General features: G+C 50.6%; 2 protein-coding genes across 6 annotated transcripts in view; one reads left to right on the top strand and one right to left on the bottom strand.

Moving 5' to 3' along the window:
- The window catches only part of CP (ceruloplasmin), an 81,993-nt gene that overhangs the window by 35,409 nt on the left and 21,416 nt on the right, over positions 1-25,168 (top strand). Inside the window, exons 12-19 of one of the 2 annotated variants that reach the window (XM_012936180.2) lie at positions 655-859; positions 3,220-3,359; positions 5,210-5,338; positions 8,613-8,719; positions 10,049-10,265; positions 10,679-10,818; positions 14,335-14,506; positions 15,580-16,090. In XM_012936180.2, coding sequence (XP_012791634.2) covers positions 655-859; positions 3,220-3,359; positions 5,210-5,338; positions 8,613-8,719; positions 10,049-10,265; positions 10,679-10,818; positions 14,335-14,506; positions 15,580-15,605 — 1,136 coding nt within the window. In that variant the 3' untranslated portion in view covers positions 15,606-16,090. Of the gene's footprint in view, positions 1-654; positions 860-3,219; positions 3,360-5,209; positions 5,339-8,612; positions 8,720-10,048; positions 10,266-10,678; positions 10,819-14,334; positions 14,507-15,579; positions 16,091-25,168 lie in introns of those variants that run through there. The other variant, XM_055127507.1, reaches the window with a different exon arrangement.
- The window catches only part of HPS3 (HPS3 biogenesis of lysosomal organelles complex 2 subunit 1), a 36,755-nt gene continuing 28,387 nt past the window's right edge, over positions 16,801-25,168 (bottom strand). Inside the window, exons 15-17 of one of the 4 annotated variants that reach the window (XM_004602926.2) lie at positions 21,315-21,521; positions 20,365-20,455; positions 16,801-17,444 (exon numbers count right to left, since the gene is read on the bottom strand). In XM_004602926.2, coding sequence (XP_004602983.2) covers positions 17,317-17,444; positions 20,365-20,455; positions 21,315-21,521 — 426 coding nt within the window. In that variant the 3' untranslated portion in view covers positions 16,801-17,316. Of the gene's footprint in view, positions 17,445-20,364; positions 20,460-21,314; positions 21,522-25,168 lie in introns of those variants that run through there. The other 3 variants (XR_008628567.1, XR_008628569.1, XR_008628568.1) reach the window with 3 other exon arrangements.

Genomic DNA, 25,168 nt, shown 5'->3' with positions numbered 1-25,168 from the left:
TGAACACCCGCTCCAGCCCACAGTGGTGGCTTTTAAATTATCATCCATTCTAGTATTGTTCTTCTCACCAGTCCACTGACTTTTGTCACTGCCACTCACGCGTAAGTGAAACCATTCCTGCTAGCGTCTTTCACTTCCGCTTAACAGAATTGCCTCAACTTTCACCTAATTTGACCCCCAGAAGGTAGTTTCATCTTTGTCATGTTGGAGATATCGTCTGTTGCATGTGGTACCCTTTACCACATACGTACCTCCCAGGACTGCCAGGGCTCACTCCTAGGCACAGAGCCAGGATAGTCCCTGAGCACTGCCAGGCGTAGCCACCCATCCCCAATCCAAATTATAAAAAATAAAGAAAAACAAATCCCTGAAATTCGAATGCAACCAGCAAGTCCTGGAATCAGTATGTACCAAGTGACTATGAGTCAGGTGAAGATTAGGGCAGGCAAGGGGACAGAAGTGTGAGGGCCCCGCTGGAGAGGAGCTGGGAGAGATGCTCTGGGCCCGAAGAGCATGTGCCAAGGCCCTGAGGCAGGCACGCATGTGACTTGCATTGAGACTAGCTCCGCAGGAGGCCGCAGTGGGCCTTGGAGGGGGGGGTCACGGCAGAGCCCAGACGAGAGGGAGTGACGTGCTTCTTTGCGCCCATCCCAGGGACCTTCGAGGTGGAGTGTCTCACCACCGACCACTACACGGCGGGCATGAGGCAGACGTACACGGTGGAGCACTGCAAGGGGTCGTCGGAGCCGTCCTCCTTGAACACGGGGCGCACCTACTACGTGGCGGCGGTGGAGATGGAGTGGGACTACTCGCCGCGCAGGGCGTGGGAGACGGAGCTGCACCAGCTGCAGGAGCACAGGTGCGTGAGCCCACGCCCCGCTGGCCGCAGGCGTCCTTCCCTCCTGCTTCCCCGCGCCTCGGTGGCGCCTTGGGCTCTGCTCTCAGGCCGCCCCTCGCCTGTGCGCGCCCCCCCTCCCCGTGCGCGCCCCCCGCCGTGCGCGCCCACGCCCCCCCCCCGTGCGCGCCCCTCCCCTCTGCGCGCCTCCCCCGGGCCAGTGGCCCTGGCCTGGGCACTGCGGCGCCAGCTGGGCCCAGCGGGACAGACGCCTCCAGCGCGGAGCCCAGGCGAGGCTGGGAGGCTGCTTGGCCTCTTCCAGGGAGCCCATTCCCAGGCAGGCGACCGCTCCGTGCCCGTGCTCTGGGGGCGGGCTGGAGCCGTATCTGATGGAGCGGCCTCCTCTCCTGGCTCTGTGCTCAGGAGTCACCGTGGGCAGCGTCCGGGCGGGACGGGGCAATGTGCACTGACCTGGGCCACTGCCTGCAGGCCGAGCCCGGCCCTCCACGCTCAGCCGCCCTCCTGCACACGCTCAGATCACGACACAGGGCGCGGAGAGCAGGGGGGAAAGCTCTCACCTTGCACCCTGTGGCTGGGGTCAACTTCAGTTGCACGTGGGTCCCCAGCCTCCAGAGAGTGAGCCGCCACCGTGTCCCCGACTCCCGGCCATATAAACACTCTGTGACATACGGAAGAGTATTCTTTTTTTTTATTTATTTATTTTTAATTTTGGGGTCACACCCGGCGATGCACAGGGGTCACTCCTGGCTCTGCACTCAGAATTACCCTTGGCGGTGCTCAGGGGACCATATGGGATGCTGGGAATTGAACCCGGGTTAGCCGCGTGCAAGGTAAACGCCCTACCCACTGTGCTATTGCTCCAGCCCCGAGTATTTTCATTTTTATTTTTACTCTTTTCCCTTTTTCTTTCTCCCTTTTCCTTCCCAGTTTCTGTGATGACCAGACCACCTGCTGCTGGCACTATCAGCTGTTTTTATATATACATAAAAACACATATATTCGGATGTTTTATTGACTTTAGGTCAATTAAGAATAATAACCCACATTTGAGGTTTTAAGGTTGTTTCACCTTGTTGGGAGAAAAAAAAAAACGTTCGAAAAAAAGGCTCACGTGCACTTAGGCTGTAGTGAGCAGAAACGGCAGAGTTGTGACATGGGGGGTCCCAAACAGCAGAGCCCCTGGCATCTCGTTTGGGTGTGCAGGCTGGTGCCCAGGTCAGACTGGGCCGCACGAATGCAATGGGGGCTTGCAGCTGCCAAGCTCTCCCTGCAACGCCCCCCTCAACCCGGAAGACTCATTTACATGCTATAAATAACTTACATAACAGGGGCTGGAGATAGCACAGTGGGGAGGGCGTTTGCCTTGCACACGGCCAACCGGGGTTCGATTCCCAGCATCCCATATGGTCCTCCGAGCACCACCAGGAGTAATTCCTGAGTGTATGAGCCAGGAGGAACCCCTGTGCATCGCCAGGTGTGACCCAAAAAGCAAAAATAAATAAATAACTAAATAACTGACATGACAATAATTTGTATAATTTATATCATTCACATTCTCTGCTTTGTTGTTTCCTCCGGTTGTGCTTTGGGGCTATGCCCAATAGCGCTTGGGGGTCGCTCCCTGCTCTGTGCTCAGGGTTGCTCCCAGGGGTGCTCAGGGGCCCGTGTGATGCTAGAATTCAAGTCATGCAAAGCGTGAGCACTACTCCTTGGAGCGATGGCCCTGGCTCCATCATTTCTGGATTATTTCTCCTCCTTCCCTCACCTCTCTGGATGTGCTGATGGCAGGGGTCGGGGGGGAGTGGAGAGGGGGAGGGCGCACAGCCCTGATACTCACACGTTTGCCAGGGGTGGGGTGGTGCGTGCGTTTCATTGTGGTGCTTGCACCCACGGGGTTGTAACACGGCTATAAAGGGTGGTAAAGTCTGTCGTGGCAGACATCACTGCTGCCAGAACCAAGGCCCCGTGCACGTGTGAGCACTAGGAACTGAACTTGAGACCAGGTGCTCGTAAGACGCATGCCCCAAGCTACCGGGCTCTTTCTTCCCTGGGGCCCCTGATGCCTCATTTCAGAGTTGATGAAACAGACTCAGCTATGTAGTGGCTACTGAGAGGTGGTTTGGGGGGGTGGCAGGGTGGCTGCTCCATGCACACACACACACACACACACACACACACACACACACACACACACACACACATCTATCTCCCCTGTTCACTCCGGTCCGGATGCAGGCGCCGGATGCAGGTGCTCCATCCCCTTCGCTGAAAACTCTTTTCTGGTTCAAAAGGTTCCGGGGGAGACTGTGCTTCCACCCAGACAAACACTAACAGCCGAGTTGCCTGTGCGTGTGTCTCTGCAGTGCTCCGAATGTCTTCCTGGACAAGGAAGAGTCGTACATCGGCTCCAAGTACAAGAAGGTCGTGTATCGCCAGTACACCGACAGCACCTTCAGCACGGAGGTGGAGCGAGGCCCCGAGGAGGAACACCTGGGCATTCTGGGTAACTCCCGCGCGTGCCCCAGGGTGGCCGGTGGGCGGACACCCAGACAGGCCAGGGGTCGGGCACGCGCTGTGCACCCACCGGGCTTGATTTTAATCCCTGGCACGGCACGGCTTCTAAGCGCTGCTGGTGTGACCGTGACGCCCACCGGCCAGCAAGGCGGGGGTCCGGATGGTCCCCAGATGTTGGCCCTGAGCAGCGCTGCGTCAGGTCAGCACCCCGGTTGGCCAGGTGTTGCGGGGGCACCCGTCTCCCTCCCCGCCCCGCCCCGCCATCACCACACCCAGAGAGGGGAAGGAAGAAGAGATAGTCCAAAACTGAGGGGGCCGGGGCGAATTGCAGCATCACCCCGCAGGTCCCCAGATCAATACTTAGAAGGTTGCCCCCCCACCTCCAAAGACAGCAGAAATATTCCTCCTTCCTGTCAGAAATAGTTTTATTTATTTATTTTATCCCATTTGCTACGTAAATGGGACAGATTTGGGGTTTGTCAAACTGCCACCAGCGGTTTGGACGGCATTCCGAGAAACCAGTGAGTATTTCCACCAAATTCTCCCTGTTTTCTCCCCCAAGTTCATGGTTATGTGCTTTTTAAATGAAGGTGTCCACTGGGAACTTCAAGAATAACTGTGCCTGTCGACGAGGAAACAAGGAAAGGAGAAAGTGTTACTGTGCCCAGGACAAGGCGGGGGGCAGTGGGGGAGGCTGTCTTCAGCCTTCCTGGAATTGCTTGGGCATAATATGTCAAAGGTGCAAGGACCGGCTTGAGCCTTGCAATTCTGGGGGGGTGGGGAGGACCCTTTCAGGTTCACCCTCCAAACCCCAATATGATGCTCCTACACTATAGGAGTTTGCAGACTTGAGCATCCCCCACTCCTGGGATAAGATGCCCCAGGGAGCCAGGCGGGATTGCTGGGTAAGAGAAACACTCTCCAGCGGGAGACAATTCAGATTAGCAAGAGGGAGTTGAGGGTGATGGCTTGGAGAAACCTATGCATGAGGCCCTGGGTTCAATTCCTGGTGCCACACATGTCATCCCATTGCTCATCGATTTGTTCGAGAGGGCACCAGTAACCTCTCCATGGTGAGACTTGTTGTTACTGTTTTTGGCATATCGAGTCCGCCACGGGGAGCTTGCCAGGCTCTGCCGTGCGGGCGGGACACTGTCGGTTGCTTGCCGGGCTCTCCGAGAGGGGCTGAAGAATCAAACATGGGTCGGCCGCATGAAAGGCGAACGCACTACTGCTGTGCTATCGCTCCAGCCCCGCCACACATGTAAAATACATATATATATATGGCAAGGGGACAGAAACAGAAGGGAACCCCACCTTCTGAAGTGCCTGTAGCACTGTAGCACTGTCATCCCATTGTTCATCGATTTGCTCTAGCGGGCACCAGTAACCTCTCCATGGTGAGACTTGTTGTTACTGTTTTTGGCATATCGAATCCGCCACGGGGAGCTTGCCAGGCTCTGCCGTGTGGGCGGGATACTGTCGGTAGCTTGCTGGGCTCCCCGAGAGGGACAGAGGAATCGAACCTGGGTCGGCCGCATGCAAGGCAAACGCCCTCCCCGCTGTGCTATGGCTCTATGGCTCCAGCCCCACTGGAAGTGCCTAACACCATGAATCCTTTCTCAGAAGCTCCTCCCGGTCAGTGGCTTTGCACAGCCCGACCAGGCCGGGTGTTTCAGGAGCTTCACCAAGCTGGGAGCAGGAAGCTTCAGGCACAAAACAGAAAAATGCACCATCTGGTCCCGAGACCCCGGAGGCTCCCAAGGCTTTGGGCTTTTGCCACGGACTCAGGACTTCCGGTGTGACGGCATCACCTCCCCTTTCTCTCCCTCCCGCCAGGCCCAATGCTTCACGCGAACACCGGAGAAAAAGTGAAAATTGTCTTTAAAAACATGGCCTCCAGGCCTTACTCCATACACGCCCACGGGGTGAAAACGGACAGCCCTACGGTCACCCCAACTTTACCAGGTATGCATGGAGTGGTGGGGGAACGGTATTTTTTTTTTCAGGTGACACCGGGCAATGCTCAGGGATTACTCCTGGCTCTGCACTCAGGAATTACTCCCAGCAGTGCTCGGGGGACCCTATGGGATGCTGGGGATCAAACCCGGGTTGGCCGTGTGCAAGGCAGACGCCCTGTCCACTGTACTATCCCTTCAGCCCAAACACAGTATTTTAAAATCTTTCCCCAAATGACCCCTGTGAGAGAGGTGAACCTTCCAGAGTGATGTGAAGAAGGAGGTGAAAATGTGGGGAGGTGGATATGTCTGTGTGTCTGCATCATGTACCCCCGCCCCCAAATCCACAGGAGAAAGGTCAGAGACCTGTGCATCAATCAAGAAGAAAAACGCCCACCTCCCCCACCCCGCCCCCCCTCCCCTTCTGCCAGCCACTGCTCTGTGGCTGTGGTCCTTGAGGTGAACCAGCTGCCCTGACATTCCTGGCCGCTGGCCACGGGTCCATAGAGCTTAGTACATAACGCAGTTAGTTCTAAGAGAGACGGAGTCCCGTGGCCCACCGAGACGGGGATGGAACTGAAAGGCCTCATGTTAAGGGAACGGAATCAGAGAAGGACAAACGCTGGATGATCCAGTATGTGGAGAGCAATGGACCGAGGGGTCAGTAGAGTCAGTGAGCAGCAGCCGTGGCCCTGGCCTCCAGAACCTGTCACGGGGCAGCGTGGACAGAGCGTGGGAGAGGGAAGACATGGGCTGGAGGGGACGAAAGGACAGGGACGGCAGGACCTGGGCACTCTGGTGGGGGCAGGGGGCGTGCAGTAACTCTGTACATCAATACCGTAAACTTGAGCACTAGTATAACCAGGCTACCTAAACTATCTTTTTTTTTTTTGAGGCAATGCATTTTTATTTGCAAAATGGAACAGTATTGGAAAGTATAGTGCACTTTCTTTTTTTTTTTTTAATTTTATTGAATCACCATGTGGAGGGTTACATAGTTCTCAGGATTATGTCAATTATACAATACTCAAACACCCTTCCCTTCACCAGTGTCCCTATTCCATCACCAACCACCCCAGTATACCTCCCGCCCCCTCCCGCCCCCCCCCCTGTCCCCGCCCTTGTAATTGATAAGTTTCATTTCATTTACGCTTTATCTTGGTTACATTCTATGTTTCAACACATAACTCGCTATTGTTGCTGGGGTTTCCCGCCAAAAGGAAAAAGACAATCCTATTGTCAAGGAATCATTTGATAGTTCTCCATTGCTGAGAATGTAAAGATATTAAGTCCTGTTGTTTGTTACATAACTTTTCTATTTTTTTCCCCCCTCGTCCCGCGCCACCGAGTTCACGTCTGTTTAGTATTCACCACGCTGCCTGACAAAGGAAAAAAAAACAGAAAAGATGGTTATTTCCTGTCATCAGCCGGCGTGGGGCTCTGGCTTAGTTGATAGTCTGGTAGAAAGTCTGCAGTTTCTGGAACCAAAAGTAGTGCGCTGGTATCGGCCCCGACTCGAGATTCCACCAGCATCCCGCTGTTCCATGTACATAATACTTTATTCCCTTGTACCCCATTTCCATGCCACCAGGTCCGTGTCAACTTATTGGACATCATATTATGGTTAACGCCACGCAGCGTTTCTTCCCGAGAAAGAAGGATATTTCTTCTCAGCCGGCGTGGGGATATGGCTTAGTTCAATCTAGAGAGATGGCTACCATTTTGGTTGCCTTCAATATTTCAACAAAAAACTTACTATTCTTGTTAGGGTTTCCCACCAAAGTCCGACCCGTTAAAAAGGAACCATTTCATATTGCTGATGCTTAGATGACATTAGGTCGCGCGGCCTCAGCAGCGGCCGCGCGGTTTTGGGTTTCTGTATAAAGTCCAGGGAAAATTCTGCCTGAAATTCTATCGCTACAATCTTTTACCCTTTTATGGTGCTCATAAGATGGGAAAACCTAGAGAAATACCGGGCCCCCGCACGGGCGGAAGTGGGAAAGTGCCCGAGGTGGGCGGAGACCGGTACTTCCCCGCCCTCGATCTCCCGCCAGCCGCACCGCGCAGTTGGGTGCGTGTCTCCATTTTGTGCTCAGAGAAGTGGGGTGGAGGCTGTGCTGTGCCCAGGAGAGGTTGAGAGAGAGAGAGAGAGATTAAAAAAAAGAGAAACGCCGGGCCCCCGCACGGGCGGCCTGGCGGAAACACTCAAATCACATACTGCAGATTGTTCAGTGGGCTGCTGGTGTCCAAAGCAGCTCCCTTGTCCTCCTCAGTCATACTGGAGCGGCGGGCGTGGTGAAGTGGGCTTTCTTTTTAAAAAATTCTAAGGGGCTGGAACGATAGCACAGCGGGTAGGGCGTTTGCCTTGCACGCAGCCGACCCGGGTTTGATTCCCAGCATCCCATATGGTCCCCTGAGCACCGTCAGGAGTAATTCCTGAGTGCAGAGCCAGGAGTAACCTCTGTGCATCACCAGCTGTGACCCAAAAAGCAATAAATAAATAAATAAATAAATAAATAAATAAAATCTAAGAAAAAAACAACCAGTCCATTCCACCTAAAAGGTTATAGAAACTGAGTTTATAAAAAGTCACTGTGAAACCTTACATATTCATTCTAAATACTTATGTACTATTTCATGTCTTGAGATATCCATTAAAAAATTAAATTAGAAAAAAAACACATTTCTAAGTATCCAGTAAGCAGATGAATCACTGTGACTTATGACTCCTCACAATACTAGGGTATATTTTCTTTTTTCAATTAACCTCCTTGTAAAGCCATAAACTATCATTTTTAAAAGGGTTGAGGGGCCGGAGTGTTAGTACAACAAGTGGGCATTTGCCTTGCATATGGCTGACCTGGGTTCGATAGTAGTATCCCATATGGTCCCAAGTACCGTCAAGAGTAACTTTAGGTACAGAGCCAGGAGTAACTCAAAAGCATTGCCAGGAGTGACACAAAAAGCAATAATTAATTAAAATAAATAATTAAATAAATGTAATTAATTAACTAATAATAAAATAAAATATATAGAGAGATTAAGTATTGGACTGGAGCAAATAGTACCATAGGGCACTTGCCTTGCATGTGGCCACCCTGGGTTGGGTCCCCAGCATCTCATACGGTCCCCTGAGCACTGCCAGTGGGGATTCCTGAGTGCAGAGCCAGGAGTCACCTCTAAGCATTTTCAGGTGTGACCCAAAAGCCAAAACAAACAAACTAGAGAAAGGTTGAGTATGGATATCAAATATACTCCAAATATAACCACACATGATTGATTAGGTGAAACTCGGAACTACTTCTGGAAAATCCCGGCAAGTTCCGGAGCTGAAAGAGAAGACAGCGCTTGCATTCCTTGGGCCTACTATTCAACAGTGGATCAAGTGAAGGTAAATTTTTGATCATTTGTGTCTTGTGAAAATTCTCAAAGTAGGCATAGGACAAGGAAGATGCGGGTAATTGAGACTTTTCCTGTGGACAATCCTATGTTAAAATCCCAGGAAAGTAAGTGTTTCTGCAATTCACAAGCGTGTCCGTTTTGGGTTTGTTTGCTTTCAAGGATCCATTCCTTTGCTTTCCTTTGCTTTCGAGGATCAACTCTGTTTGCGTTGATAGATAGTATAATTTCATATTCCTCCACCCAGTGTCGTATTTATCTTTCCATAGAAAAATAGCTAAATTTAAAAATCCGAGGTAGTGATTTTGCAGCTCTATGACTACACGAAAATAGAAATGCCAATCTTGGGGCCAGGAAATGACCCACATGGTAGAGTACATGCTCTGCACGCAGGAAGCCCGAGATTCGATTCGTGGCATTGCAAAGACCCGTGAGCACTTTGGGTGTGGCTCTGGGGATTTCTGATTCCCTCTTGGATCCAAGCACCAAATCTTCAGGCCTGCCCACTCTAGCATCACTAGATGTGACCCTTGTTTTAAAAATGTCAGTGCCGGGTAGAGAAGATAAGGGAGGGGCAGGGACACTGTTGGGGCCGGGCCTTGGTAGCCCCTGCGTGTTTTCCCAGAGAAGGGAATGAGCGGGGCAGAGGAAAAGTTGGCATGTGGGAGCGCCATGCCCTGGCGGCTCACCCCGACAAGGGGTCCGAAGGGAAGGTGCACCTGATCCGCCTTGGCCGGGCCGGGAGCCACATTCTCACTCCTGTAACTGCCCGCATACGCAGCTGCAGAACAGAATAAGAGGTAGCATGGCCCGCCCAGCTTGTAGCGCTTGGCTTTCCCACGAACTGTCTCCTGCATACTATAGAAGTCAGTGAGCTTTGCAGTAACGTCGCTGTGTGCTTCATACAGTCCTCCCTACCCCATCTTTGCACAGGGGTTACTCCTGGCTCTGCACTCAGGAATTAATTACTCCTGGCAGTGCTAGGGGGACCCTATGGGATGCTGGGAATCGAACCCAGGTCAGCCACGTGCAAGGCAAACGCCATACCTGTCACTCCAGCTATCACTCCAGCCCCCTTATGTTTGGTTTTTGCACCTATTTCTGTTACTATGTCACCCATTTGACCTTATAACTATTCACCCTTGTTCTAATCTATTTCAAGTCGCAAATAACAGAGATGGTGGGGCCCCATGGGGGAGGGAGTATTGATAAAATCACCCTCTAAAATTATTGGGTTCATGGGCACATTTGGGGTCAGTCCCAGTTATCTGAAATCCTGACCCGTATCACAAGGATGACGAAACGTTTTGCTCATTTCCAGGATCTCTATAGTGGATTGATCGGCCCATTGATTGTCTGCCGGAGACATTATATGAAAATGTCCAATCCCTCAAAGATACTGGAATTTTCCCTTCTGTTTTTAGTTTTTGATGAGAATGAATCTTGGTACTTAGATGACAACATCCAAACATACTCTGATCACCCTGAGAAAGTTAATAAAGAGGACGAGGAATTCATAGAAAGCAATAAAATGCATGGTATGATACATTATTCTGAAACCTATATATTTTTTATTTCCTTCTTTCAAATAAAACCACTTTGGAGGCTATTCATGCCCTCGATTTTCTAATAAACCACTTCAATCTCACTTTATATGTGAGACCGGATTCTGTTTAAAGCTATTAACCTCGCTCCACCTGTTAACCATCTGTTAACCTTGCTACCAACTTCCAAAAATCTCTCCTCACTTTAAATAAAATTCAAATGAGGATTCAGCCTTTCGGTGTGAACGACCAGAAAAGCGGTGTGATCTGATTATTGATCTTTAAGAACTCATGCTGCCAATCTGTCATGAAATAAGTTCTGTTATCTCAAAAAGAGGCCATTCCTGAGCTCGGCCACTGGTTTAAAATACCCACAAAGGTCATATAATATCCTGCACTCTCCTCAGCTATCAACGGAAGGATGTTCGGGAATCTCCAGGGTCTAAGGATGCATGTCGAGGAACGCGTCAACTGGTATCTGATGGGCATGGGCAACGAAATAGACCTGCACACCGTCCACTTCCACGGCCACAGCTTCGAGTATCAGGTGAGAGTCACCCAGGGTGGTTAGTTTGGCTCTGTTTGTTTGAAAATGTTTTTCTACAATGAAGAAAGATATTTCCTCGGAGAGATTGATGGAGAGTGGAAGTTTCCAGAGACAGCTAAGCACACAGCCATTTCTACCGTGTTACTGACAGTGGTTAGATCCTCAGGCGTTGGGCTGGAGGAATAGCACAGCGGGTAGGGTGTTTGCCTTGCACGTGGCTGACCCGGGTTCGATTCCCAGCATCCCATAGGGTCCCCCGAGCTCCGCCAGGAGTAATTCCTGAGTCGTGAGCCAGGAGTAAGCCCTCTGCATCACCGGGTGTGACCCAAAAAGGAAAAAAAAAAAAACACCAGATCCTCGGGCTTAGTCCACGGGTTCACAGCTGAAGAGGATGTTCCTGGAGTTGGACTTGAATGTTCCTGGATAGGGCCCTGGAATGGAACTGCTAGCAGACAGGGTGGGATGTTTACCTAAGGATGGATCCGAGTGAAGAAACATGACAAAGGTCAAGGGTGGCTGGGAGGTTACACCTGCCTCAATCTGTGTGGTCTCTTTCCAGTCTCAGGCAGCTGTAAGCTGTCCGTGAGCTCCACCTACCCACTTGGTGTGGGAATGAGTTCCTGCCATCTACACTGGGGGGAGCGGGGATCCTGACACCGAGGTGAGGTTAAGCTCTTCATAGAAGGAACGTTAATCCCAGTCCTCTACTCAGACCTTCGCCCTCGTCTGAGAAGAATTTAAGGTGACAGACCGTCAAACAAAGCCTACTGAAGATTGAATGCAGCTCTGGGAGAGAGCAGAGCAAACTCTCTGGATCGAACCCGAGGAAATAGAATCTTCATTAAATTTTTAAAAAATTATTTCAATATAGAAAAAGCCACAACTGTTGATACAATTCTAGAATTAAAATTGATTTGAGAGGCTGGAGTAATAGCACAGCAGTAGGACATTTTGCCTTGCACCTGGATTCGATTCCCCACATCCCATAGGGTCCCCTGAGCACTGCCAGGAGTAATTCCTGAGTGCAGAGCCATGAGTAACCCCTGAGCATTGCCGGGAGTAATTCTTGAGTGCAGAGCCATGAGTAACCCCTGAGCATTGCCGGGCGTGACCCAACAAGCAAAAAAATTAATTAAAATAAAATAAAATAAACTTGATTCGACAACAAAGCTGCCCACTAAAGACAAAAGATCTAGAAACTCAATTTATATGAAGATGGTTAAATCGGATCGCCAGGTTGCTGAGTCCTTTTCTAAGAATTCATTGGGCTATTTGTTGCTTTAAAAGATGTCGGGGGGCTGGAGAGATAGCACAGCGGGTAGGGCGTTTGCCTTGCACGCGGCCGACCCGGGTTCAAATCCCAGCATCCCATATGGTCCCCTGAGCATGGCCAGGGGTAATTCCTGAGTGCAGAGCCAGGAGTAACCCCTGTGCATCGCCAGGTGTGACCCAAAAAGCAAAAAAAAATAAAAATAAAAATAAAAAAATAAAAAAATAAAAGATGTCGGGGCTGGAGAGATAGCACAGCGGGTAGGGCGTTTGCCTTGCACGCGGCCGACCCAGGTTCAAATCCCAGCATCCCATATGGTCCCCTGAGCACGGCCAGGGGTAATTCCTGAGTGCAGAGCCAGGAGTAACCCCTGTGCATCGCCAGGTGTGACCCAAAAAGCAAAAAATAAATAAATAAATAAATAAATAAAATAATAAAAGATGTCAAGCTGCCTGATCCAGAGACTTCGGGATATGTGGTCTGGGCCAATGAGTCGATGTGGCGGCAGCAGTGGGAGGAGGTGGGCGTGGCTTCGGGGGCTCCCTGAAAGTAAGGTGGGGGGGCCCTTGGGAGAGGTTGTCCACCTCTACTCCAAAAGAAAAACACCAGAGTTCTCTTTCTGGTTTGCAATCAATATTGCAAACCACAATGCCCAAAGGAAAGAGAGAGAGACAGAGAGAGAGAGAGACAGAGACAGAGAGACAGACAGAGACAGAGACAGAGACAGAGAGACAGAGAGAGGAGGGGGGAGAAAAAAAGTGTTATAGAGGCAGGCGTGGGGGGTGATTGATGGGAGGGAACCTGGAGACACTGGTGCTGGGAAGTGTACCCTGGTGGAGGGATGGGTGTTGGAACACTGTATGTCTGACACTTAAGCATGAACAGCTTTGTAAGGGTCTATCTCACAGAGATTCAATAAAAGTAAAAAACAAAAAACCACCAGAGTTCTCAGCCAGGGCACCAGGTACCTGAAACGATTCGCCGATCAGTGTCTCTGCAGAGAATATCTGTGCGGAGGGGCTGAGCCCTTGGCCTAGCTTTAGTGGTGGGGTGAGGGGGCGTCGGCTGGGCAGGGAATCTGGGATTTTAAAGGTATTTCTAAACCCGGGGGTTGGCGTTTATGAGGAAGGTGGGTTTTTTCAGGAAAAGTCAGCCCAAGGACGGAGATTCCTCAGCACTGGAATTTTTATTACCGCTTTTTATTACCGTGTGTGGTAATTTTGAAACTGGAATCACATGTGTGATGGGGGCAGGATTATGGTCATTTTATTGCCATTCATTACAGTGAAGTGAAAAGTTTGGTTGTGGGCCAGTTTTCTGCTAAGTCTCCTCTACCCCCTGCTAGTTCATCCAACTGACTCGTGTGGTTCTTGTGGCCATCGTACTGGCCTGCCTCAATTATACCCTCTGCCTGTCCCAAGTCTGAACCTGAAATGGCCTGATGTGAGCTAGATCCGTCAGCTGTGGTCAAAAGCAGAGAGTTCTCGATTTCAACCCAGGCGATCTGGGCAGAAACCAGTAAGAACTCGGCTTTAAATGAATGGCGACAATTCGGAACCCACTTTTGAAAGTGGCATGCTGCCGTTTTTGATATTTCACATCCACATTATATTCTTGAGGCCTTTCGATCTCAGCCCTGCAGAAATAACCCTCCAGTCCTTACCGATCTGACTCTCCATAAGCTGCTGCTAGATTTGTCTTCTTCACCTATCTCCCTTTGTGCTCCTCACAGTCCTCCTTGTCTCATGTTTCAAAGATGAGCACTGGGGCCGGAGCAATAGTCCAGCAGGGAGGGCATCTGCCTTCATGCGGCCAACACGGGTTCGATCCCTAGCATCTATATGGTTCCCCAAGCACCGCCAGGAGTAATTCCTGAGTGCAGAGCCAGGAGTAACCCTGGAGCGTCGCTGGGTGTGACCCAAAAGGCAAAAAGCCCCCCAAAAGTCAAAGGCAAACACTCCTAGCACAGGCCCCGGCTCAGCTGGGGCCAGAGCTCCAGCACTGGACAGAAGTGACCCGGATCAGAGTGTAAGAAGCTGCAGGAAGTCCCGATAGATGGAATTCCCTCTTCTATGCCTCGTTCACACCTACTAGGTAGCCAAGACTTATTGTTTGTATCAACCCAGAAATACCTCATGCTTTTTCCTTTTAAACAGATTCATTTCCCCCAACTGGCCAATGAAAGGCTATCTGCATGAACTCTCCATATAATAAATTGTATCTTTGTCACTTTTTTTCCAATTAAGAGCATGGACGCATATCGCTCTGACGTCTTTGACATTTTCCCGGGGACCTACCAGACGGTGCACATGCTCGCCAACATACCTGGGACCTGGCTGCTCCACTGCCACGTAGCTGACCACATCCACGCCGGAATGGAGACCACCTACACCGTCCTCCCAAGAGAGGCGGTATCGGGTGAGTGATCCCAGAAGCCGGGAATCACGACTCTCTGCTTCTCCTCCCAGTAGGAAGCATCTTTGGACAGGCTGCCTTTATTGTTCTGGCCCGCGGGGCGGGGCGGGGACCAAACTCATCACACCCCATGCCCTCAAGATAGGTGCTCTGCTACGTTGGTTTCCGCTGGCCACTCCCCCAGTTCTTGCGTCCACCACTGGCCATTTGGCAGCAATTACTGGGCACAGTCCCATGCAGAAATCCTTACATGGGGGTTTATAACAGCCCCTCCTCACTGGATTCGGGGTGCCAGCAGGGTCACCTGGGGCCCTTTTCTGGGTGGCACGCTTTTTATCCACACGCATGGGATGGCAAGTCAGTGCTCTGGGGTGGCTTCTGTGAAAACATCCACCCCATCCTCAGGGGCAACGTTCTCCTGATATTGGGGGGGGGGGAGAGAGAGAGAGAGAGAGAGAGAGAGAGAGAGAGAGAGAGAGAGAGAGAGAGAGAGAGAGAGAGAGAGAGAGAGAGAGAGGAGAGAGAGAGAGAGAGAGAGAGAGAGAGAGAGTGTGGTGCTGGGGACTGAACTCAGAGTCCAACATCCGAGGCAGATGTTGCATCAGCAAGTCACAACCCTAGCCCCTGACAGAAACTGTAGTGCATGTGGGGGGAGCAGTCTCTGAGAAGTGCTTTTTCTCAGTACACCGATTGATTTGTTCCTTCACTGCTGATTTGCTCTCCCGTTGGTCAAATCAGCCCTGTTTCTGTTGATCCTTTGACTAAGGAGATGTTTGCATGCTTTCTCAACTGGATGGTTACTATTTAGGATACTAATTATCTCTTGTAATTCACAAAAATCACATGGGGAGGGAAGTTAATTTTCCTTTAAATAAGGCAAATGAGAGATTTAAAAAAAAAACATAAAAAGCACAAAAATACAAACGAATCAAGAATAATTCAATACTAAAATGAAAGGAGTAATTCAATCCTAACACTGAAAATATTGGAAAATCTTTGAGTATCGACACTAATTCTTTCAACCACATAATAGATACTCATGTTTAATAATGGTCTTAAAATTTCTTTTCCTATAGAGACCAAGCCTGAGAGAAAGACATAAATTGATGATATGTGGAAACAAAACCAAAACAAAGAATGACTCCTAAAGCATGTGAAAGTATTGAATGGAATATCTGTTTTGTAATGCAATAAGTATTTAAAAAAAGAAAACCTGAAAAATACACCTGTGCTGCACTGATGAGAAATAGCATATTCCCTAGCTCCATATGGAAGGCCAATGTTGTACACACGTGACTTATATGCCATGTAACATTCGGCGCTGCTCGGAGCACCTGCTTTACAAAACTACATTTCTCCCCGTGCCCTGCTCTCCCCAAATCTACTGCCTGATGCTCTCTGGGTGGTCCTTTTAGTGTCATTATTCAGAGTCACTGAAATGTTTCCGACCTGAGCCTTCCCATCAGCCCCGAGATGCACTGCTGATGTCATTTCTAACAGACCAGGGTGCTCGGAGCTCGGGCACAGAGGAAGTAAAAATTAAACAGATGCCCACTCTTAACAACACAACCTATTCCATTAAATAGTTTTAAAACATAATGCAATAAAAATAAAATGGCACCAAAAAATAGTAATAAAATAAAATAAAATGGCGCCCATGTGAGTTTTGTGAACCTTTGAAGACACGTGGCCAAAGGATGTTCATCTGAAACAGAGAAAAAGCTGAGAAAAACAATCTCATAAATTAAATTTTGATTGAAAAGGAATACTGTCAGTGGGGTAAAGGTTTCAAAATATAGAAAATGCCAGGGCAGATGCTTGCGTCAAAACATGCTACCAACAAGGGTATGAATTTGTACTCAGAAGTCTTTAAAGAGGCGAAGGGAGGGATGCAGTAGCATAATACAATTGGTACGATTGGATAGTTTTTCCCCCTCATACATTCTAGCTAGAAGAGCAGGAATATGCATCCACAAAAGTTAAAATGGGCTGGAGTGACAGCACAGCGGGTAGGGCGTCTGCCTTGCCCTCGGCCAACTCAGGTTTGATCCCCGGCATCCCATATGGTCCCCCGAGCACCACCAGGAGTGATTCCTGAGTACAGAGCCAAGAGTAACCCCTGAGCACCACTGGGTGTGACCCAAAAAGAAAAAAAATATTATTAAAACGAGTCTTTGGCTAAATAATCAACGCAAACCACACATTCCACAAACCACGTTAACCAGAAAGAGAGCTGGTAAACCTTTACCTCATGACTTGGAGAGAAATACAGCATGGGCACTAAAAGAACCAGGAAAACAGTTTAACATCTTTTACTGTGATGAAATATTAACACCGTTCTTAAAGGGAAACAAAACAAAACTTAAATAAAAAGCGGTCCAGTCAGGAAGTCTGGGGAAATCAGGGTTAAGGCCCAGAGGCCCCGGAGTGATGCGTTTTCAAGCTCGATTGCACAATGTTCTGTGTGTTCCTGTGGTGAAAAAAGACGTGTCCCATCTCCAATAACCGTGAAGTGATGTCCCATGGGATAAAAGTGCGTTTTCCCCTTTAAAAAAAAAATTCTGGAGGAAATTTTTCCGCCTTGCTGCTTTGGAATATTCTGGACAATGACATGAATTCAGTTCATAAATTAAGAAAAAATAATGCCACAATACTGCTGCATGGTCGGGAGGCAGCCAGGACGCCTGGGTATGACTTGTGCATATTCAGCACGGGAACCCTTCATGGGTGTCGGAGCTGGCTTGGCAGTTGCCGGGTTCGGTCTCGGGACGGGACGCCGAGGTGCCGAGGTGGTGCTTTCACTGCGATGACCCTTACGTCAGGGCTTTCTTGCGGCTGCAGTAGAGGAGATAGGGCAGGAAAAAGGCAGCCGTGCCGTCCTCAGGGAGAACCGTCAGGAAGTCCCGCAGCTCCAGCTCCACGGCGACGACTGACAGTGTCTCTGGGAGGGGGGGGTAAGGAGACGAGAGCAGTGAGGCCCGAAAGTCTGTCTGCCTCCCACCCCACCCCTGACAGCTGGCCGACTGGAGGGGTCAGGTCAGAGCGCGTAACCGCCAAGGAAATAGGGGGAAATCAGTCTGTCACTGTCTCTGTCTCTCTGTCTCTCTCTCTTTGGGGGAGAGGATGAGGATGCTTTTTGGGTCACACCCAGCGATGCTCAGGGCTTACTCCTGGCTACGTACTCAGGAATCACTCCTGGAGGTGCTGGGGGGCGGGAGTGGGTGGGATTTGGGATCCCAGGGACTGAACCTCAGTAGGCCGTGTGCAAGGCAAGCGCCCTACCCACTGTACTTCCACTCTGGCCCCCAAACCAGTCTCTGAATGCCACAAGTGGTCCGCAGGCGTTTATCTGTTCTCTCTAGAATTCTCATGAACTGATTTTCTTAGCAGCCCAAGGGGCCTGCAGCTTGCTGAAGGATTCTCCCGCTATTTTTTCAATCATTTCCACCGTCTGCTACAGACAAACGCAAGCACCTGAGTACTGCTTTGGACATGAGGGTGCCATGGCAGCTAATTCCCAGAGCACGCCCTGTTCAAGGCGGGGCATCCTGGAAGCGGCCGGGCCCGCACTGCCCTCACTGGCCCCTCTCTCTCAGGAGAGGTTTCTGTAACGCTTGCACCTGTTTCCGTGACCAGCTCTTCTTCCCTAATGGCAAAACCGTGTGCTCAGCTGAACCTTGTCAACAGTCTAGACCTTGCTTCCCAGGAGTGCCCACGGGGAGGGCGGGCACCTGTCCGGGCTGCCCTCCCCTGGAGGGAGATGCCCTTCACCCCGGAAGCCGTCCTGGGTGGTTCCCCCATGCCCGATCCTCACTCTCCTGCATGGGGAGCAGAGAGAAAATCTCCTGTTCCATGATGTGTGTGTGTATGTGTATGTGTATGTGTATGTGTATGTGTGTGTGTATGTGTATGTGTATGTGTATGTGTGTATGTGTGTGTGTGTGTGTGTTGTGTGCACATGGTGTGTGTGTGTGCAGTCATCGGTCCAGTGTTCAGCAGCCTGACCCTCCAAAGGGAACACTGGTCCCATGGTGAGGGAGTGAGTGAAGCGACAGTGAGGCAGGGAGAGAGCCCGGACTGCAGTGGGCAAAGCTGGGGTGCACCAAAGTCCCCTTCCTCACCGGCGACTCGAGAGCCACCTGCTCACAGAACCATCTTCCCGAACCCCTAGAATGGCATTAAAATGCACCAAGGCACAGATGGTGCCTAAGCCTCTCTGCAGTGCCCCGGTGGGAGCAGTTTATGGAGCCCCGATGTGGAGGCACAGAAACCTGGGCGGAGGAGCCGGGCAACACCGCGCTCCCGCCCGACACAGCGCCTCTGGCCAGCGAGCGGCGACCTCGGGCTAGCACTCCCCGGAACACGATCGCTGTCTGAAACCCGCACTTGGGTGAAATCCGCCCGCCGGTCTAGAAAACACTCGTCCAACAAGTTCGTTCTCTCGGGTGGGATTCTGAAACGACTCCTCCTGCCCCATTTCTGTCCCTGAAGTCAGAGGCATGTCAGTCGGTGCGCTCACCGCGCATTCCGAACAAGCGTCAGGGGTTTCCTTGACCCTCGTCATGGGTAACACCAGTGTCAGGGGCTCAGTGCCGGGGGGGCGGGGGGGCCTTCGCCATGCCCCAGACGCGACATCCGCCAATGTCCAAGGCAGTTCATCATAACTGGGGTGATGCGACTGCAGTGCACCCCAAAACACACAGAAGAATTCTGGGGTCCAAGTAATGTCGGTAGGGTCCAGGCTGGGAAAGGCTGCATCAGAGAGATCACAGCTCACAGCTCACGGCACAGAGAGGGCCTGGGCTCCGTCTCTCGCCTTCCCCAGTTCCAACGCCAACTCTTCAGTCGGTCCAGAATTTCGCATTGGTCCCCGGATGTGAGAGCCTGGCATGCATCAGGACGCTGCGTACGGAGCAGAACCAGAGCCAGTTTCCCTTCCCAGACTCTCACGTGGGCATGTTCCGTGTACTCCGGCGGGCAACAGAGTGCAGCTGCCTGGAGAGGACCCTAAAGTGGTTCCGATGGGACCCTGACATTGTCCAGTGCCTCCCCTTTCTCCACGCACCTCCCAAGGGCTACAGGAAGGTTGGACGCCCTCTGCAGGTAGTATGCCGTCAGGTGTGACACGAGAGACGTGAGAAACGCAACAGCAGCTCCTGAGCTATCACAGGCCGAGTCCTACCAGATGCCCACCCGGCAGAACTTACCACACACACACACACACACACACACACACACACACACACACAGAGACACACAAGCAGAAACAGACATGCATACACTGACATACACAGAGACACACATAAACACATACACAGATACACACACAGAGACACAAACACACACCAATAGAAACAGACACACATACACTGACACACACTATCAACACACACTATCACACACACACATTCTCAGGTCTTGCAAACCTATCCTGAAAGTGGAAATGGAACCCTTCAGGGAATGATTATGAGTAAAGAAGCTCTAATCTCATAACTGAAAGGAACCAATGAACACAAAACGTGAAGATGTGTAGGTGGGAGAGACAATGGAGTTGGGGAGTCACTTCCTGGGTGGGTCCGTGAAGACCCCCTGTGACCACCTGAGAATCAGCTGGGAAAACTAGAGAAAGGCTTCAGGAAGTTACCAAAATGAAGGCTTCCGGGGCCAGAGAGGTGGCTCCAAGGCCTAGCGCACACCTTGGCAAATGGCCGACGTTCAATCCTGGGCCCCGTGTGTCCCCCGAGGACCACTGGGGGCAGCCCCCGCCTCAAATAAAAAAACCCCACAAAATAGTCCAATTAAAAACAAAGGCTCTCGATGAAATGTATGACCACGCCCGAACCATCACATCATCACTGTACCTTTCAACGATGACAGGTAGAGCTGACATCTCTCTCCTCCACGTCTGATTCTCTGGCAAAGTTCAGGCAACAGTTTTCTCCACCACAGAGTCTATCTTAGGGAAAAAAGAACACATTTTCAGTCTGACGCACTTGACATTCTGAGCCCATGATAGAAGGTGTGGGGCAAGCAGAGACAAACACTCGTCGTATCGGGGAAGGTGCCGAATGGGCCAGCAGCAGCTCTCACAGCAGCTGAACTACGCCTAACGCCTGATGCTGGCACATGTCACCGATCGCTTATACTCAAATGCGGCTTAATCGGCATATACGGTAACAGCCATCTCATGAAAGTCTAGTTTGGAACCTGCACTGCTCTTGTGTTTATTATACATACATACACACACATGGCTGTTTCCCAGAAGAAATATACACACATGTGCTCTCGGATCATCATCCCTTAGGTGCCAAGCAAGAAAACCATTCGAGTATAAAACTCTCCTAACTCCTCAGGCCTGAGAGAAAGCACAGCGGGGAGGGTGCCTGCCGTGCATGTGACTAACCCAGGCTCGATCCCCGGCATCCCTGATGGCCCCCGAGCACTGCGAGGAGTGAATCCTGAGTGCAGAGCCAGCGGTAAGCCCTGAGCACTGCCAGATGGGTCCCAAAACCACACAGACCGACTCTCCTAACTTCTCAACTAAACACAGAGCACAGACAGTGTTTTTCCCTCCACATATGATGCTTCAGAAATCCTCAGGTCTAATTCTCATTTTCCAGTCGTGGGACTTTTGACAGGTAACACCCCCTCGCCATGCATTTTCATCACCACCGCCGCTCGAAACACGTGTCACACATGCCCACACATCTGGTCCTTGTCACTGCCCCTCTCGCAGAGAAGGCCACATGGGGAGGGGGGCGTGGTGCTGGGGGCCCAGTGACCGAGCTAGAGGGGACCCGGAAGGGCATACCCGATTCTCCTCCTTCAGCTCGTGGTTGGCGTAGGGGATGACGGCCTCCGGGCAGCGCTCCAGGAGCGTGTCCAGGCACTGCTCATACCCCTTCAGGCGCGTGCGGCACAGGACGTGGACGCTGAGGCCCGCGGCCGTGGCTTCCGAGAGCGGCTCCAAGAACGGCAGTACGGAAGCTATGTCAAACGAAGGACCACATATGAGAGACTATGAACAGAAAAGCGAAAGGTGCTGGAATGAGTCATCAAAACCACGGGCGGAACAGTTTTTTTTTTCTTAAAAAAAAAAGACAAAATTGCCCATGTCCCCCCCCAAAATCAGAGTCTCCGCGCCCGACCTCTGCCAGATCAGCAGGCCCGCCTCTGTATTGCAGACCCCCCGCTTGCACGTTCCACCTTCCTGGTGAGGTCAAGCTCCTGGCCGACATCCCCAGGGCCTTTGGGGACAAGAAGTGAATCTCCCTCCCTCACTCTCACTTGGTTCCTGGCAGCCTCCGCCCCCGGTGGCCTCCGTCTCAGCTGGGCCCGTAACGCCGCTCATGGCTGCCTGTGACAGGAAGCTCTGCAGGTGCCTCCCCTCGCCCCCCCTCAACTCAATAAATGAAAATAATAGCACAGGAGGCCCTCCCAGTACCAACCAGCCCTGTAGCCTCTCACACATGACTAAGAGACACCGCGTCCAGTGAGCACAAGGAAACGAAGCTCCAGACCGTCGGGGAAGCACGATTATGTCTGTGCTGAAATGGGAAAACCACAGACCGAAACTGCAGAACTAAACAGGAGATGTTCTGAGCAGCAGAATGAGAGCAGGCAGGAAAAACAGTCAAAGGGTTCCAAGATGAGAGGCGGGAAACCTCTGAAACACCACAGGAGAGCGGGGATAAAAGGTCTGAAGAGAAATGAATGAACAGCACCGAAGAGAACTACGGGATGAGCTCAAGAGGCGAGTCAAGGATCATCCGAGTCCTGTGGAACAGGAAGGCAAATGCAATGAAGAACCACTGGTTAAAGAAACCACAGGCAAGAAATTCCCAGCTGAGGAGTCCAGGCACCTGATCGAAGAGGCTCCAGGGGTCCCTGAGAAAACGGACCCAAAGAAAACACTTCAAGACACTGTAATCAGGATGACAAAAGGCAAAGGCAGAAGACCGAAAACAGCAAGATTCGAGAAGGCACTTATGTGCAAAGGAAAGTCCTTAAGATGCACAGCTGATCTACGAAACGAAACTACGTGCCAGGAGAGAATGGTAGGATATGGTTTCTAAAGCCTCACTGCAGAAGCCAGAGAGACAGCGCAGCAGGTAGGGTGCTTGCCTTGCACGTGGCAATCTCCGGCATCCCACATGGTCCTCCAAGCACTGCCAGGAGAAATTCCTCAGCAGAGAGCCAGGAGTAAACCCTGAGTATCACAGGGTGTGGCCCCAAAACAAAGTAACTCGGCGGGGGGGCTGGAGCAATAGTACACCGGGTAGGGCGTTTGCCTTGCACGAGGCCGATCCGGGTTCGATTCCCAGCATCCCATATGGTCCTCTGAGCACCGCCAGGGGTGATTCCTGAGTGCAGAGCCAGGAGTAACCCCTGTGCATTGCCAGGTGTGACCCATAAGGCAAAAAAAAAAAAAAAAAAAACCAAGACCATCATTCTGATGTGAAGGAACAATGCAGAGCTTCATGGACAAGCAGGGCAACTCCGGAAATTCAGAGCCTTGAAACCAGTTTTGCGTGAAGTATTAAGGGAGTTTCTTTAAAAGACAACTTCCCAGCACTTTGCCTCTGCGTATGGCATTTGCTCTTGGCAGTTCTGACTGTCCTTTCCTAGACTAAGAAAGGTCTGCTTATTTCTGGCTAGATAAGGGTCAGGTAATTTAAGTAATGAATTGATGTTTCATTTACTTTGAATGTCATTTCTATGTCTTTCAGGTGATTTTTTTTCATTCTGTAGAGATTTTTTTCTATCACTTACTAATGCAGGTCTATAATTTTTTTTTGCTTTTTGGGTCACACCCAGTGATGCACAGGGGTCACTCCTGGCTCTGCACTCAGGAATTACCCTAGGCGGTGCTCAGGGGACCATATGGAATGCTGGGAATCGAACCCGGGTCGGTCACGTGCGAGGGAAACGCCCTACCCGCTGTGCTATCACTCCAGCCCCAGGTCTATAATATTTTTCAACAAAATTAACATTATCTTTTTAGGATATAAAACTAAGTTAATAGGACTATTTAGAGTTTCCTTTAAATTCTTTGGTTCTCTTTTTCCTCTTGTGTATTTGTAGATACATCTGTAGATATATTTATAGAAATAATATTTTAGTTCACGTAAATCTCAAAATGTATTAGCACAGAATTATTCACACTATTAATTTTTCAACGTGTATGTCTGTAAAAAAAGGACACAATTCGGGACTGGAGTGATAGCATAGTGGGTAGGGCATTTGCCTTGCACACGGCCGACCTGGGTTCAAATCCCAGCATCCCATATGGTCCCCTGAGCACCGGCAGGAGTGATTCCTGAGTGCAGAGCCAGGAGTAACCCCTGTGCATCGCCGGGTGTGACCCAAAAAGAAAAAAAAATATAATAATAATAATAATAATAATAATAATAATAAAAAAGGACACAATTCTTGGGGAAAATTTTTCATCAACTTATCAATGATTTACAGAAGTTTAGCTTTATTCACCTGTATGTGTAGGTATCACAGCTTCCATCATCAAAAAAGGATCTCTCTCTCGTGAAGAATACAGAGAAACATAGTAAGGGAACAAAAATGGCCACAGAACTGGGAGTTTTGTCTACAGGACTGAGCTAGCTTGTATGGGTCAGAGTCCAAGAGTCCAGAGGACACGAGCGGAGGGAAGTGAACTCTGTGGTGCCGGCTGTGCGGCAGGAAAGTATAACTAACCGCGTGATAAATCATGGCACCTCAAAACATGGCAAAGGGGGGGGAAAGATTGCAAGATTGCAAGATTGGACTATAGCCTTTTTTTTTTTTTTGCTTTTTGGGTCACACTCGGCAATGCACAGGGGTTACTCCTGGCTCTGCACTCAGGAATTACCCCTGGCAGTGCTCAGGGGACCATATGGGATGCTGAGAATCGAACCCGGGTCGGCCGCATGCAAGGCTAACGCCCTCCCCGCTGTGCTATCGCTCCAGCCCCGATCATCTCTTCTGAACCGGGGCACATGCAGTAGAGCTGGGTGCTGAGAGGACTGGGGCTTCTCCCAGCAATGCCGGGGCGGGGGAGGGGTTAGCCGGATGGTACTCAGGGGCGACCAAGGCTACACCCAAATGATGTTCAGGGCCACTTAGTGCTGGGACCAAAACTCGGGGCCTCAACGTGCGAGGCAGGTGTTCTACCACCTGAGCTCTCTCCCTGGCCCCCAGAAGGCAACCAGTTTGTAAGCAATATTTTATTTGCTTTGGACACATGGTGACTTAAACTCAGCAAGAATGCTTTAGAACTGACATGTGGTCAAAGATTTGTGTCCTGTGATGTGTATCACAGGAATAACTGTAACAGCAAATACGTAGGTGCAATGTAAAAGTTAAATAAGGAGGGGCTGGAGTGATAGCATAGCGGGTAGGGCGTTTGCGTTGCACACGGCCGACCCGGGTTCAAATCCCAGCATCCCATATGGTCCCCTGAGCACCGCCAGGAGTCATTCCTGAGTGCAGAGCCAGGAGTAACCCCTGTGCATCTCCAGGTGTGACCTCAAAACAAAACAAAACAAAACAAAAGTTAAATAAGGAACATGGAAATAAATGATGGGGACATTCATAAGAAGGAATGTTATATAGAGACTAGTATATGAATAGCTAGTGTGAAGCTAGCTCAGGATAAAGCTGAGAGTAAAA

Source organism: Sorex araneus, chromosome 2, assembly GCF_027595985.1.
Source record: "Sorex araneus isolate mSorAra2 chromosome 2, mSorAra2.pri, whole genome shotgun sequence".
NCBI lineage: Eukaryota > Metazoa > Chordata > Mammalia > Eulipotyphla > Soricidae > Sorex > Sorex araneus.
This window is presented reverse-complemented; position numbering and strand designations above follow the sequence as displayed.